This window comes from Solanum verrucosum, unplaced genomic scaffold (assembly GCF_900185275.1).
Source record: "Solanum verrucosum unplaced genomic scaffold, falcon-dt-bn FXZP01000136.1, whole genome shotgun sequence".
Taxonomy (NCBI): Eukaryota; Viridiplantae; Streptophyta; class Magnoliopsida; order Solanales; family Solanaceae; genus Solanum; species Solanum verrucosum.
The window spans coordinates 723969-741583 of NW_026020145.1; the positions used below are offsets into that span (position 1 = coordinate 723969).

A 17615-nucleotide genomic window follows, 5' to 3' on the forward strand; every position below is an offset into this window, starting at 1 on the left:
AAGAGAAATACTTATTCTTGATGGTAACCTTGTTCAACAGACGGTAATCTATACACATCCTAAGGGAACCATTTTTCTTTCTCATAAACAAGACCGGAGCACCCCAAGATGAGACACTTGGTCGAATAAAGCCCTTATCAAGGAAACCTTTCAACTGCTCCTTCAACTCTTTTAACTCTGCTGGTGCCATTCTATATGGCGGAATAGATATAGGACGAGTATCTGGAAGAATGTCTACACCAAAGTTTATTTCTCTCTCATGAGAGATTCCGGGAAGATCATAAGGAAAGACTTCTAGAACCTCTTTTACTACTGGAACTGACTGAATAAGAGGTATATAAATACTAGGGTCATTAACTCAGACTAAGTGATAGACAGACCCCTTGGAAACTAACTTTCTCGCCTTGAGGTACGATATAAAATGACCCTTAGGCACTACTGAACTGCTCTTTAACTCTATAACTGGTTCACTGGAAACTGCAACTTGACTATTCGAGTTCTACAATCTATTGATGCATAACAAGCATGAAGCAGTCCATACCTAAAATGACATCAAAATCTACCGTGTTTAACTCAATTAAATATGCCATGGTAATTTTGTGATTGACAGAAATGGAATAATCATGATAGACTCTTTTTGCTAGAATAAACTCACCATCACGTGTAGAAACACTGAAGGGCTCAAGAAGTTGCTTAAGAAGAACATCAAAATTGAAGACTTGGATCATACCAGTGACAACTTCTGGAAAATCCTCTTGTTCTCGGCGACTAATGATAGCATAAAGACGTTTTCCTTCTCCGCCTAACCTTGAAGTAGCTCATCTAGATGCAACTCTATCTGGCGGAGCAACTGAAGAAGATTAGGCTCTATCGCCCTCATTACTATTACTCAGTATGCTCTTATGACACTCTCTCATAAAATGACCGTTCTGAACACACTTGAAGCAACTAGTGGAGCCATCACGATACACCCCTGAGTGGCTCCTACCACACTTAGCACATGTAGGAGTGTTAGTACCCCCTTGTGCCGTACCACCTTGCAAATGCGCAGGTCTAGCTCTGAAGTTCTCAGAATTCTGACTATTATACTCACATTTGTTCCTTGGTCCAGGTGCACTAGCAGATGATGTAGCATGTCATTTCTGCTTATGTTGGAAATAAGACCGATTCACATTACTTTTTTGTTGCCTGAATTCATTCCCTGATGTCTTAGCCCTCTTATTCTCAAACTCTTTTCTATCCTTCAGCTGGTTCTTCTGAACTTGTTGCACATGGATAATCAGCCTTGCTATGCCCATGTAACCTATTAGCATGGATGCCTTACTTTCCTTATTTGACAAACAAGGAAGCCCAACGACAAATAAACTCATCCTGCTCTTCATGTCAGCAACCATCTCTTTGCTTCTCTTAGCTCACGGGGAAAGAAACACCCCATAAAAACACTCTCAAAATAGCCCAACTCATAAACGGCTACGCGCAAACACGAGTTAGAAAGAAACTTTTTAGAGATAAAACTCTAACGCACGAAATGAGTATGAAAGAAGTAAAGGAATTTGCTAAATGTTGCAGCCTCCTAATTATAGAAGTGGCGCGCTTCACACCGATAAATAGGACTCTACAGACACAACTTCATAGACTCCTTTGGAATCTTGAACTCTGTGCTCTGATACCAAGTTTGTCACGACCCGAGCCTACACCCCAAACGTGGCTGGCACTCGAGGACCATTGCAGGCCCCAAGCGAACCCTTGGCCTAGCTTACTTACTTAACAGAAGACTTTACTCAAGATAAATATACTTTAAAAGAATAAACTGAACTGCTCAATAAATAACTTAGAATGTAATAAATAACATTCATTGCCAAAGTGGAAACTCAACTTAACTGACAAGGGTAAGTAAAGACTCATGAACTAACATCACTAACTCTATCTATGAAGCCTCTAAACAACTGAGATGGACGTCAGGACAAGCCCCATGACATCCTAATGAACTAAAATACTGAAAGCAATAAAAAGGATCCTCTGGAAAGCTAGGAGGCTCACCATATGACTTTGAGTGCTCAACTGGATTAACGAGGCACTAGATGCTGATTGTGGTTACCTGCGTCTGCATCATAATAAGATGTTGGCCAACTGACATCAGTACATTGAATGTACAAGTATGAGAGTTGGAATGCTAAGCATAACTTAATCTTGAAAAGAATCTAAAAGAAACACTTACCTTGCCTTTACGCAACTCTTGAATAACTTAACTCAATATAAAACTATAAAACGTATGCAATATATAGAAAGCTTGTAAAACACTAAAACACAACTTAGTTCATTCAAGAAAAATGCAATAACAAACTCAACTTTACTCATATAATAAAGTAATATAGTTTCTGTGGGAGATTCTCTAAGCGACAACCACCACTATGAGCCTAAGTGGTGATATAACATCTTGCCTAAGCTGCCAGAACTGTCCTATACTTTGCCTTCATATAGAACTACTTAACTTAGTGGATCCACTAGCTTATGTTAAAAGCATCATAAGGATTCATCTAAAAAGTATGATCCTTTACTACCTATGATGGCTACATGGTTTATGGAGACTTGAGTTAATATGAACTCGCTTCCCCATATCGGTGCTCAATACTACTCCTTAAATATAGTTAACTCATATGTTTTTAAAAACAAACTTCTTTCTTTGATTTGAGATAATTACTCAAAACTTAGCTTAAAAGCTCTATTGGAATCGATGTTCCTTTTCTTGATCAAATGTGAAAATATTTTAAACTCTTTGGGAATACATAGTCCTCATATACTTCTTTGAAGAAATGAACTTCAAATCTTTACTCTTTGCTTAACTTAAAAATTAAGTCTTAGAACAAAGTTAAAACGTTTGTGAAAGACTTTTGAAAACTTTAAAGAACTTCTCTTGACTTTCTTCTTAACTTCTAACTTGACTCTTAACTTTCATTGAGTTGAATTATGGATTCAAGGATTGTGATTTGTGATAGGAAAGATCTCATGATGTTTAGGAATGATTTTAGATAGCTAAACATGACAAAAGATCAAGAAATCACTGTCTGAGAGTGGGTCCGCAACACATAGAAGTATTTAAATTTTTGGTTTCAAAACAGCTTTTGAGGCAGAATGGTTCGTGACCGCTCCGCGACACTAAATGATCTTTCCCAAATTTGGGGAGCAGGTCCGCGATGCGGAGGCACTGCCCAGATTTGCCCGACAAAATTTCTTCTTCGTTTTCCAGCTCTAAACCCTCTAAACTCCATTGGTTCTTTTCCCAAACACTTAGAATCATCTATGCCTTCAAAACAGCTTTTGAGGCAGAATGGTTCGTGACCGCTCCACGACGCTAAATGATCTTTCCCAAATCTGGGGAGCAGGTCCGCGATGCGGAGGCACTGCCCAGATTTGCCCGACAAAATTTCTTCTTCGTTTTCCAGCTCTAAACCCTCTAAACTCCATTGGTTCTTTTCCCAAACACTTAGAATCATCTATGCCTTCAAATAACATCAGATTCTACTCTAAAACACAACTAAAACCGTGAATCAATTTGAAGAAAACTCCAACAACACCACCCACAAGGATTCAAACGAACTTCATCAAGAATTCATGGTATTTACTTTCAAATCAATATACTTTGCTGAAATTGAATCAAGTTGGGCGCGTGGGTAAAGTAACCCAATGCTATATGATCTCACATACCTTGTAGGGATCACCCCTTTACGAAATCCACGAGCCTAGTTTCAAGAATTTGACGATTCCTTGCTCATTCTCCTCTTTTCTCCTCTTCTTTTCTCTTCTCTCAAAACCCTAACTTGTTTCTCAAAAGAATAAACTGAATCCAATCAATTTAGACCCCAACTTAATTACCAAAAATGAAATTAATTAAATGGGTGGTGAAAAGACCATAATGCCCTTCTAAAATCCGGATTGGACTTTCCTTATTTGAACATCCCAACTTCCAATGAGCATAACTTACTCATACGAACTCGGAATCGTGCAAACTCGGCGGCGTTGGAAATATTATTTAAGATATTTCCTTCAATATCTTGAAACACACCTAAATCATCCTGAGCTAGGAGTTATTGTCTTTTGAAGTTGACCAAAAACTCAAACTTAACTTAACCAATTTTCCAATTTTTTTTTAATATTTCCAAAATTCACTCTTTTTAATTCCAGCTCTTTCTAGTTATTTCAATTTGCGATATGTTAAAATGTCCTTGGGTTGAGTTGTTCATTCCCATAATTCCGCATGAACCCTATGAAGAGCATTCTAGAGAGCTCTTAGACTCTTTTCAAGAAATCTTTTGCAAATTCTTTAAACTTGTTTTAAGACTTGAGCTTTGAGTTGAGTAAGAGTAAAAAATCAAGTTCTTTTTCTTCGAAATATTATATGGAAACTAAGTATTTCCAAAGAGTAAATGTTTTCACATTTAAGTAAGCGAGGAAACACCGATTTCCAAGAGAGACTTTGAGCTAGTTTTTTAGTAATTATGTCAAACCACAAAAAGAGTTATGTTTTTAAACATATGAACTAGTTACACTTTGGGAGAAGTATTGAGCACCGATTTTGGGATGAGCTTGAGTTCAGATAATTCATAGTTTCCATAAACCATGTAGACAGCATGGGTAGAAAAGGGTTATACTTTTTAGATGATTCCTTAGTGATTTTTAGCATAGACTAGTGGATCCATTTAGTAGTTAGGTTCTATACCCCCGACAAGGTATAGGATGGCCCTGGCGGCGTGAGGCAAAATGCTATATCATCACATAGTTCATAGTGATGGTTGTCGGTTACAGAAACACCCACAAAGATATTTTGTATTCTTTAATACACAGAGATATTCTGTATTCTTAAATACACAGAGATATTTTGTATTGTCTAATACACAGAGATATTTTGGTATTCTTATATACATAGAGTTAATTTTGTATTTTTATATACAAATATAGTTTATATTGTATCCTTGCATACAAACTGAGTTACTATTGAATTTCTCAATACATTGAGTTGCTTTCTATTGTTTTAAAAGCTTTCCATGTATTGCATCTATATTGTTGCTTTATATTGAGTTGACTATCCAAAGTTGAGTATCTAGAGTTAAGTATCCAGAGTAGAGTATCCAAATTTGTGTACCCAGAGTTGGATATCTAATTATTTTTTAGTTGAGCCTTATTTCACTGAGTTGAATTTCTCATTGTTGAGTTGAGACTTATTTTTACTGAGTTGAATATCTTATTGTTTAGTTGAGCCTTATTTCACTGAGTTGAATATCCTATTATTGAGTTGAGCCTTATTTCACTGAGTTGAATATCTTATATTGAGTTGAACCTTATTTCACTGAGTTAAATATCCTATTATTGAGTTGAGCCTTATTTTACTGAGTTGAATATCTTATTATTGGGTTGATACTTATTTCACTGAGTTGAATGTCTTATATTTGAGTTGAGTATCTTATTCTTGAGTTGAGTTTAGTTGAGTGAGTTGAGAAGAGGTAAGTATGTTTTCTTTTTATGAAGTTCAAGCATATGTTATGCGTTAGAATTCTCCTTACATTCTCGTACATTTCACGTATTGAGCCATTTGGCCTTTATCGTTTCATGATGCAAATACAGGTATTCAAGATCATCACCAGTCGCTTCGTTGATGCCACATTCAGAGGGTCCCACTTGTACTTTCAGTTTTATTAGTTGTTAGGATGTCGTGGGTCTTGTCCTGGCTTTCATCTTTGTTAGTTAGAGGCTTCATAGATACACAATAGAGTTTTAGAAGTATGTTCATTTATTTTGTTAAATGTTTTGAAGACTTAAGTTGCCTATTCATGGCTAGTTGAATATATTATTTTTATTCAGAGTTGTCTATTCAGTATTGTTCAGATTATTTTAAAGTTGAGTATTTGAATTTAATTCAATTTTTAAGCTTTTGTATGCTTGAGTTAGTCTTCCGCTTGTAGTCAGCCATGATGAGGGTTCGCTTGGGGACCAACAATGGTTCTCGAGTGCCGGCAATGTCCAAGGTGTAGACTCGGGTCCTGACAATCGTAAAGTCAAACCAAATTGACGAACCAAATCGAATCGAAAAAGAATGATTTGTGGTTTGGTTTGGTTGGTTTGGCGTTGAAAAAAAAACCGACCACTCTTGGTTTTGTTTGGTATTAAAAAAAAGTCAAACCGAACCCAAACCAAACCACTACATCAAAAATATGTATTTTTAGCGGCAATTAACACTCTTTGTATATGTCCCTAAAGCCTTCAGCGACATTTGTTCTAATGGCACTTAACTAATGCCGGTAAAGACTGCACTCTTTATTAATGTCAATATTTATTGCTACTAAAAGTTGTTTTTGTTGTAGTGAACCAACACACACACACACACACACACATATATATATATATAGAGAGAGAGAGAGAGAGAGAAAGAGAGAGAGAGATAAAATATTATTTATAATCTACTTTGTTAATATTTTTTTTGTTATTTTATAGTTTTCAATGTTTAGATATATTTGTCAAAATTTGGGCTTGTAAAATTTTGTAACTATTTTATTTTGTATTAAGATCGGAAGTTACAATTATATTGTTATAGTTTTTCAAATTCGAAGTTGACAATTTACTTTGTAAATATTTTGTTTTGTATTCAGTTTGACTGTAGCCTTTAATCTTATTAATTTAACATAATGAACATTGATAATTCAATAAAAGTATTTTGTACTCATGTAAATTTTACCTTCTTTTCGAAGATTTTTATTCATTTAACATTTTTAAAGTTTAGCTTATCACACAGGTAAGTGAAAATATATTTGATCTCTTTTTCAAACACTATATAGTTGTAAAAAACCGAAAAAAACCGAAAGAACCGACTAAATCCAAAACTGAAAAACCCAACTTTATGTGGTTTGATTTGGTTTTTAGATTTAATAAACTGACATAATTGGTTTAAGTTTTTTTATTGAAAAACCAAACCAAACCGACCTAGATATACCCCTATATATATGCATACAAAAATTTAAATAAAAAGGAAAAATGTTATTCTCTTTCTCTTGGGAGGCCAAAAATAGTGAATATTTTTGGTATTCTCTATTTGGGTTGGTTCACTTAAATATTAGTATTCCCTTTTCAAATGTGAGATATAAAAATTAATGAAAAACTATATATTTTAATATTAGTAATTTTCAATTGAAAATATATGTTGTTGTTTTTAACTTTTTTTTTCTTTCTAAATTTCTAATTTTGTTTATTGATACACATAATCAATTTCTATATATATATTTTTTAGTTATGTATGATTAAACATAGGTGTGCACAACTGGACACCTAAATTTGAATAACGTTGAACAAGTAGGTACACACATCCTATATGACATAATAGAAATCAATTGTCATGTAGGATGCATGTATCTCACGTAAATTAACATTTAGAACGTGTGTGTTCAATTGTTAACACCCAAAGTCGGAGGGCACATATGCTAGTCGCGGACAAGTTAAATGATACGTTTATGTATTATGTCATAAAAAATTAAAATGGTGTCAAATAAATTTTTAAGATTTGTTGTTGTTTTGATAAATTAACAATTGAAGTTTTTTGTTTATAATAAATGAAACTTATATTTTGGATTTAAGCTTATTTGGAGAAGATTTTGATGTTGAATTATTGAAAAAATTGAATAACACAAGAAATAAATAAATTAGAAAAACAAATTCAAACACCTATGAACGAGATTTAAAATATTCTTTTATGCACATCAAACGTGATTTATCAACGTAACCTTAGTTGTGTACGTCGAAATTATTTCAAAAGTGAGTAGACTTATAAAAAATATATATTATAAAGTGGATACAAATTAAATGATGATCCTAAAAGTGGATACTTATGTAATTTCCCTTCAAAAGTTATTTTTTTCTAGAAAAAAAAATCAAATATACCTCCAAACTATTATAAATGGTATGCATTACGACCCAAAATTATAAGTCGTAATGCCACCTACATTTCCAACCAATAGGTAATCCAACCGGATACTTTTACTAGTTCAATTCAATATAAATAAGGGAAAAGTAAACCAAATAGGACATCTCAAACACTAAGTCTTTTAACATGAAATTCGGAAAAAGCTAAAATACCACCCCCAAGATTTGGTATCATAAGGTTGGATATGTCTTTCATTACACTTTAAGGTTGTCTATACCTTTGTGTAACTCCTCAGAACTCGGGAAGTTGGGTTGAAAAGGAAAAGTTGTAGATTGGTTGTTGGTGCAGTTCTTACGAGCCCACCTACGGACCGTACAAAGACCTATGGGCCGTAGGTAGGCAATCATGGAAGTTGAGGGAGAAATTTGGAAACTAACAACTCCCAGAAGAGTTCCTATGAACCACCAAGATGGTCTGTACATGTATATACGGTCCATTGGAAGTGGTCGTAGGTAGGGTTCTAAACTAGGTGAAATTTTAATTGACCTTGGGGGTTTTACGATTGGGACCTACCACCCGTAGAAGGGTCTAGGGACCATGAGAAGTGCTCATGGATAATGACTCGAAATTTGGCCTCCAGTAACTTGCTCTACAGATGACCATGACGGCCTGTAGAGGTTTGTACAGACCGTACGTCTGTGCATAGGTCACTTCAGGCAATTTTTCTTGAAGGTTAGTTGAGCCTTTTCCTACCCATTTTGACCTAAACTATGACATTTTGACCCTATAATTAAGTCCTATAACTGATTTTACTCTTCAAAATCTACCTATTCCCTTTCATTCACTCAAAACCCCCAAAAGCTCTCAAGGTTTTCTATCCAAATTCTCTCCAAGGATTCTCTCAAGTGGATTATGGTTCTTCAAGCTTTCAAGTCTCCTTCTCCAATTCCAAAGCTAAGATTCATCAAGGTAGATTTTGACATGTTCGTGATTGTATTTATTGATGATATTTTGAATTATTCGCGGAGTGAGGATGAACATGTTGATAACCTAAGGATCATTTTGCAAATCTTCAAGGATCTTCAAATTGTTTATTAAGTTTAGAAAATGTGAATTTTGGTTGAGGTCCATTGTTTTCTTTGCCATATTATTTCCGGTGAAGGGATTCAAGGTGATCCAAAGAAGACAAAGGCAATTAAGAAGTTGCCTAGACCCCCTTTCCTCTTCAGATATTCAGAGTTTCTTGGATTTTTCCCGGTTATTATTAGAAGGTTTGTGGAAGGATTTTCCTCTATTGCTTTGACTACGTTGACTTAGGAAAATGTGAAATTTCAATGGTCAGAAACTTGTGAGAAGAGTTTCCAAGAGTAGAATTATAGAATCACTTCAACCTCAATTTTGACATTACTAGAAGGATCTGATGAGTTTGTGGTTCATTGTGATGCTTCACGGATTTGTCTTGGTTGTGTCTTGTTGCAACATGGTAAGGTAATTGCTTATGCTTCAAGGCAATTAAAGATAAATGAAAAGAATTATATGACTCATGATTTGAGTTAGTGGCGGTGGTGTTTACTTTTAAGATTTAGAGATACTATCTCTACAGTGTTCATGTAACACCTGAGAAATTAGAATTTGAGTTAGAATGGAAAAGTTGCATTTTTCGCTGCTGGTTCAGTTTCTACGAGACCACCTACAGACTGTACAAGGTCCTATAGTCCGTAAGAAGGCAGTCATGTGAAGGTCCTGGAAGTTTGGAATTTCATGAATCCCATAAAATGTTCCAATGGGACTAATAGGATGGTTCGTAGAAGGTTTTACATCCCATAGAAATTGGTCGTAGAAGGCATTCTAGACTTGGTTAAAATTATGTTTGACTTTGGGTTCTACTGTTGGTGTCTACGGTTCGTAAAACTTACAAACTGTAGGAACTGTTTGTAGAAACTGATTGAATAATTAGACTACAAGTACTTGATCTACGGATGACCATGACGGTCCGTAGAAATTCATACGGACCGTAGGTCAGTCGTAGAACCCCTCTGGCAAATTTTAACTTTGGGTCATTTGGGTATTTTCCTACCCTTTTAACTCCTAAACTACATCATTTTGACCCTATAACTAATTTTAATCTTAGAAATCTACCCATCCCCTCTTATTCTCTCAAACTCAAAAATTTCTATCAAGGTTTTCTCTCCGAATCCTCTCCAAGGCTTCCAAAAGGATTTCTAGGGTTCTTTAAGCTTCTAGGTCTATTACTAAATTTCTAGGGCAGTGATTTATCAAGGTTTGTGAGAAGTTCATCAATGGTTTCTCTTTCATCCATTGAGTCCCAAAGATTTCTCCAAATCACTTTATGATTTCAATAAAAATTCTAGGGTTTTGCATGTTTCTTAATGGGCTCAATTGGTTATGGCTAAATTCAATCTATATGATCTTATTATGCAAGAGTTGAGTTGTATTGCATGCTTTTGAGTAATTTCATATGAATATGTGCGTATATTGTGATCATGAATTATGCTTTGAGATTATGTATGAAAAATTGAATTCAGGAATTTGTGAATTTACTATGATTTAGGGATGCTTTTTCAAGAGCCCATTCGTGCATGTGTGTTTGATTATGAAATTGAGCCTTGATGGCATGAATGCTTTGTGAATTGAAAAGGTTAAGACTAAAGGATACTTTCAAATAGAGTTTCAAAGCATTGTTAATGAATTAGGTTTCTTCCAACTAAAGTATTCTTGATATGAACATATGATCATGATTTAGATGCTTAGATAAGCGTCTTATGAAAAAGTTATGAAGTCATGATATTTATAAAGCTAATCTTAAGTATAATGCATTAAATTTTGTGGGGAGTTGTACTTAGAACTGTGCAGACTAGTGACGATTACTCATGTTCCATACACTACGTACCACCGTAGGTATATGTTTAGTGTTCAAAGAACTTAAGGAGAATAGAGGAAAGTACCTAGTCTCCAAATACTTTTGGTCTTGAGAGGGACTCATGGTGTGTACCCAAGTGATATACCATTAGTTTACAGTATTTTTGATGCGTTTCACTTAGAGTTTGTGTGTGTCTTGGGCTATTTTGTTATTAGAAATAATGGTTTTATGTAATTCTTATAGGAAATAAGTTCGGGTGTGATTGATTGAGATAAGAGCTAAAAAATTGCAGAAGTAGCCAGTGACGGAGCCAACCACGGACCGTCGTGATGGGCCGTAGGTGAAGTGGTGTAGATGAAGTTCAAGGAAATCTGACCAGGTATGGAACCACAGAAGAAATGACGGACCGTAGGTCGAGTGACGACCCGTCCTACACATCCGTCGATGAGATCACAGAGTTTGAGGTGCCAGTACCTAAACCACGGAGGTGACCTACGGACCGTAGGTCAACCCACGGCCTGTAGGTTATGTCGTCAGTCGAAACCGCTTCCTGAACTGATTTTCTTTATTTTCCTTTCCTAGTTGGTTTAGGTTTTGTTTTCTATAAATATTAGTTGTTATTCCCATTTTTGGGGGTTAGATATTATTGTAGACTTTTGTTTTTGGTCTTTTGGAATTATTTTGCAAACTTTAAGCAATCTAATTTCCGGAAGTTGGTTTATGCAATTGCACTTTGATCTTCAATTCGAGATTTCGATTTTCATCTATTCTAATTGTAAGTTCATAATTTCTTCTAACCTAACTATGAATTGTGAACTCTCAAGCATGTGTAGCTAAATCCACAACTAGAGTTGTGGGAACCATGAGCAATTAACAAATTATGAATAATAATTAAGTAATTCTTGAATAGTGTTTATGCATGTATTATTAATCTTTTTGTTTAGAAGTCTTTCTATGGCTGTACAATGTTAGAACTCGCCTCATTCCTAGTTAACTTACCAAGGGGGTAATGAATGAGAAAAAGATTAAGTAATAGAGATTTAGTAAAGGATATGCTGCTATCTAATAGTCTGACTTTAATTAATCGAGGAAAGGGTGAATACCCTAAGTTAATTGATACAATGACTAATATGGGGTAAATATAAGGGTTAGTAAAGCACACATTCGTAGATTTACCAAGTCACGAGTGAGAGTCCTTACGATTATTACCAATCACTTAGGGATACATAACTTATCGGCCTTGCATGTCAAACACTAGGATAGGATTACTATTATTAGGATTACTACGTTAAAAGCTTATGGGGAACACACATATCCTAGTTTCCATCTTATGTTGATATCTCAAACTGTGAATCTTGCTTACTTGTTACTTATTCATTCAAATCAACAATTTGTTACTTTGTTTACAAAAACCCCCTATTTACTTTTCTCAGAAATAGTTTGACTAAAAAGATATAATTGTGAGTTAAGTTTAAGTCTAAACCATATTCCTCATGGATCGATCCCATCCTACAAGTTGTGTTCTTTACTTGATAATGATCGCTTATGCTTCTTTAAGAAAGGTGAAATTTGAGCGTATCAAATTTGTGCGCCGCTGCTGGGGAATATGACTTTTAGATTAAGTTTAACTACATTATTAAACTTTCGTCAAGTATTTCCTGATATTACATTTTTGTTTTGTTTTTGTTTTTTACAGGTTTCAAATCTAGTGTATGCCAAGTACACGAAGTCAAGGCGAACCCTTGACCCCCTACGATTCTGAATTGAGAAGAACCTGAGGAAAATTAATAATCAAGGGGTACACACAATCCAATCAGAGAGAGTCTAGGAGATGGAGTTGAATTGCAGCCTCCTAGGGTTGTTAATGTGCCCGCTCAGGTTCATGGTGGTAATCTAATAAAAATGTAGAAAGGGTGCAAAATCCACTAGCACTGAGGTTTCATGATTAGTACAGGGTTGACTATGATGCAGTTGGATCAGATGGGCCTATTGTTCTTCCACCTCTATCTCCAGGGCATACATTCATGGTGACCAACAGACTTATAATTCTCAGTACTACCTCGAGAGTCAATAAGCAGTTCTTGGGATAGGTTCACTGGGTTCATGAAGAGTGTTCCGAATCACCGCATAGATGATGAGTCACTAAAGGAGTACTTCTATAGAGGACATGATGACAATGAAAGGGCTGTGTTAGATATTATTGTCGGAAGATCATATGGTGAGTGCATTTTCGAGGAGATCGGTGAAAAACTTGAGAGGATTTCCTAAAACAATAAAACATGGAGCACTAGAAAGGAAAATACTAGTAGGAGCACGTTTGCTGTACAAACTGCACCGAATCAATCTAATGATGACCTTCGTGAAGAGAAGGCTCAAATGAGGACAAAACTGGGCTTGGTATTGAAACATGCGAGTGGAAATGCAAAAAATGTTAATGCAGTAAATTATCTAACTAGAACTCCACCACCACCAGTTGAGGATTGTTACTATGAGGAGGATGCAAATTTGGTGAATGATCAGACGGGGGGTTTCCGAACCAACTCCTAAGGTTCCAAATTGGATAATTGGTGCCAAGGTCAAGGAAACCAAGGTCAGAACTATGGAAACTAAAACCAAGAGGGAAACTATGTTCAGGATGGGAACTTCAACCGTGATAACAACTACAACCGGAACTATGGCAACATGAATGAGAGAGTTGGGCCCTATGTTCCACCTAGTAATAAAGAATCTGGTAATAGTGAGGGTGGTAATAGTATGACTCGCATTGAGGATATGATGCAAAAAATAATGAAGAGGTTTGATGCGACATATGAAAATGTGAAAGATATGTGTAATGATTTATCTAGGATTGGTTAGAAGGTGGATGCACATGCAATGTCAATAAAGCAACTCAAGCAACAGTTTAGTCAGTTGTCCACTACTATAAAGCCATATCGGCCGGCACACTTCCTAGCAACACCATCCAAATTACAAAAAATGATGGGCATGTATGGCAGTCACTACTTACGGAGGAAAGCATACTATTGATCCCTCCATGCCGTCTAAAATTGAGAGAGTGATAGAAAATGATGAGGATGAGATTGAGGTTACTAAAGATCCGATAGTTGATACAGAAAAGGAAGCTAAGGTGACCCAAAAAGTTGTTCCCATGCCTAGACCTCCACCTCTGTTTCCACAATGGTTGGTGAAAAAGACTGAAGAAGGGAAATACTGCAGGTTCATAGCTATGTTGAGGAAACTGTCCGTAAATGTCCTATTGATAGATGCTTTGGAACAAATGCCGGGGTATGCTAAATTCATGAAGGTCTTGGTGACCAAAAAGAGGGCTGTCAGTTTTAAGAATGATGAGAGGTTGCAACACTGTAGTGCTATTGCTAATGGGTCACTTGTGCAAAAGAAAGATGATCCTGGAGCTTTTACGATTCCTTGTACCATTGGTATGTTGCACTTTGCGAAGGCCTTGTGTGATTTGGGTGCAAGCATTAATTTGATGCCATTTTCGATTTTTAAGATCTTGGGTTTGGGAGCTCCAAAACCGACTGCAATGCGTTTACTCATGGCTGATAGAACTGTGAAGAGGCCCATTGGAGTGTTGCAAGATGTCCTTGTGAAAGTATAGTCATTCATCTTTCCGGTGGACTTTGTGATCTTAGATTGTGAGGTTGATTTTGAGGTTCCCATCATCTTAGGGAGACTTTCTTTCTACTGCGCGTGCGTTGGCTGATATGGAGAGATGGGAGATGAAGTTTCGATTAAACATTGAAGAGGTAACTTTTAACATATGTAGGTCTATGAAGCATGAAAGGGATCTTCAATTGGTATCTGTGGTGAATCACATTGTGGGGAAAAAATCTGAGGTGTCCATTGAGGAAATGTTAGGTGTTAATGCACAAGCAGCGGTGATAATGAATTTTGACAGTGATGATATTGATGAGTATGATGAGCTAGTTGCTGCACTTTATAGGTTCGAGTTTCGTTTCAAGCCAAAATAGTTGGAATTAGACATGAAGAATCGTGACACCCTACCTACAAAACCGTCTATTGATGAGCCTCCAAAACTGGAACGTAAGGTCATACCATCCCACTTGAGGTATGTATTCTTGGGACAAAATAGCACCTTGACGTTGTTATTGCTGCTGACTTAAGTAAAGGGAAAATAGAAGCTTTGCTATTGGTGTTGAAGAGGTTCAAGAGGGCTATGATGAACTATTGCGGACATTATTGGGATTCCTCCGGGCATTTGTTCTCACAAAATCCAACTTATGCCAGATAGTAAGCCAAGTATTAAGCATCAAAGGAGAATAAATCCCCTTATGCAAGAGGTTGTGAAAAAGGAGATCATTAAGTGGTTGGATGCGAGAGTTACATATCTCATTGTCGATAGTAGTTAGGTTTGTCCAGTTCAGTGTGTGCCAAAGAAAAGAGAAATTACTGTGGTTCCTAATGCTAAAACGAGCTTGTTCCAATGAGGCCGGTGACTGGTTGAAGAGTGTGTATGGGCTACCGCAAGTTAAATGCATGGACTGAGAAAAACCATTTCCCAATGCTGTTCATGGATCAGATGTTCGATCGTCTCGCTAGTAAGGGTTGGTATTATTTTCTACATGGGTATTATGGCTACAATCAAATCTTCATAGCTCCGGAAGACAAAGAGAAAACCATATTCACTAGTCTATATATGACCTTCGCCTTTAAAATGATGACATTTGGGTTATGTAATACTCCAGTGACCTTCCAGCGTTGTGTGATGCCGATATTTTTAGATATGGTTGAGGACACAATAAAGGTATTTATGGATGATTTCTCTATGGTAGGTGACTCGTTTGATGACTATTTGACGCATTCGGCTGAGGTACTAAAATGGTGTGAAGAGTGGGATTTTGTGCTCAACTGGGAAAAGTGCCACTTTATGGTGAAATAGGGTATAGTTTTGGGTCATCGGATTTTGCAGAAAGGTATTGAGGTTGATAGAGCTAAAGTTGAGGTAATAGAAAAGCTTCCACCACCTATCTTTGTAAAAGGTGTTAGAAGTTTTCTTGGGCATGCGGGTTTCTATAGAAGGTTCATAAAAGATTTCTCTAAAATTGCACACCCATTGTGTAAGCTAATTTAGAAAGAGTGTAAGTTTGAATTTGATGATGTTTGTCTGAGAGCATTTAGAGAATCAAAGGAGAAGATAACTTCGACACCTATCATTATTTCATCGGATTGGGGACAACCATTTGAAGTGATGTGTGATTCTAATGGGGTGGCGCTTGGTGCAGTGCTAGGACAAAGGCGAGAGAAGATTCTTCATCTGATCTACTATGCCAGCAAAGCTTTAAATGTGGCCCAAAAGAACTATTATGTGACTGAACAGGAACTCATTGCTCTGGTTTTCGCATTCGACAAATTTAGATCCTACTAGCTTGGTACTAAGGTCATAGTGCATACTGACCATTCTGCATTGAGATATCTGATGGCTAAAAAGGATGCCAAAACAAAGATTGATTAGATGGGTGCTTTTGTTGCAAGAGTTCGATTTTGAGGTAAAAGACAGAAAGGGAACATAAAATCAGGTTGCTGATGACTTATCTAGACTAAAGGAGGAAACTATGATCAAGCTAGAGGATGGAGTTGAGAATAATGATGCATTCCTTGATGAATAGGTATTGCCTGCTTCTTATGATCTTATCCCTTGGTTCGTAGATTTTGCTAACTACTTGGCAAGCGATTTGGTTCCATCGGACTTGTCATTTCACCAAAGGAATTTTTTTTATGTCGGATGTGAAGAGGTTCTTTTGGGATGCGCCTAACTTGTTTCGTGTTTGTGTTGATGGGATTATTCGTCGTTGTGTGCCCGAGGTTGAGATGATGAGTATACTAGAGGCGTGTCATTCATCGCCTGTTGGTGGGAACCATAGTGGTATCCGGACTGCCCATAAGATTTTGCAGTGTGGGTATTACTAGCCTACCATCCACCAAGATGCTCATGATTTCGCCAAGTCTTGTGACCGTTGCCAGCGTGAAAGAGGAATTTTGAAAAGGCAAGAACTACCTATGAACCCAATATTGGTGATCGAGCTTTTTGATGTTTGGTGTCTTGATTTCATGGGTCCATTTATGAGTTCGAATGTGATGAAGTACATTCTTGTTGCGGTTGACTATGTATCAAAATGGGTGAATGCAGTCGTACTTTCAAACAATGAGGGAAAGAGTGTCACCGAATTCTTGAAAAATAATATCTTCTCCAGATTTGGTACACCAAGGGCAATCATAAGCGATAGAGGTTCTCACTTTAGTAATAAGTTGTTCGAAGAGTTGGTTGAGAAATATGGTGTTCGCCACAGCGTAGCAACCCCGTATCATACACAGTCAAGTGGGCAAGTTGAATTGTGGAATCGTGAGATAAAGAAAATTCTTTCAAAGACCGTAAATACTAACATAACTGATTGGTCTAAGAGGCTTGATGATGCTCTATGAGATTATCGTACTGCATTCGAAACTCCCATTGGTATTTCCCCCTACCAACTTGTATATGGGACATCTTGCCATTTTCCTGAAGAGCTGAATATAAAGCAATATGGGCGCTAAATAAGTTGAATATGGATTGGGGCGCCGCATCGAGTCAAAGACTGAATGACATAAATGAGCTTGATGAGTTTTGCCTAAAATCATATGAGAGTTTAACCTTGTACAAGGAGAAGATGAAAAGGTACCATGATCAAAAGATTGAAAAGCGCAAATTTACTCCCGGTGATCTGGTATTCCTATTTAACCCAAGGTTGCGCTTGTTTACTGGAAAACTCAAGTTCAAGTGGACCGGGCCTTTCACAGTAACCCAAGTAT

General features: G+C 36.6%; 2 protein-coding genes across 2 annotated transcripts; both read left to right on the forward strand.

The window, feature by feature from the left end:
- The first annotated feature begins 13776 nt into the window (after positions 1-13776).
- Positions 13777-14779, forward strand: LOC125828014 (uncharacterized). Its single transcript, XM_049507319.1, has 2 exons — positions 13777-14400; positions 14477-14779. Exons 1-2 carry the CDS (start codon positions 13777-13779, stop codon positions 14777-14779), a joined length of 927 nt encoding a protein of 308 aa, XP_049363276.1.
- Positions 14780-15552: 773 nt separating this feature from the next.
- LOC125828015 (uncharacterized) lies at positions 15553-17249 on the forward strand. The gene is made up of 3 exons (XM_049507321.1): positions 15553-15639; positions 15901-16161; positions 16791-17249. The coding sequence occupies exons 1-3, from the start codon at positions 15553-15555 to the stop codon at positions 17247-17249; spliced, it is 807 nt and encodes a 268-aa protein (XP_049363278.1).
- The last annotated feature ends 366 nt before the right edge of the window (positions 17250-17615 follow it).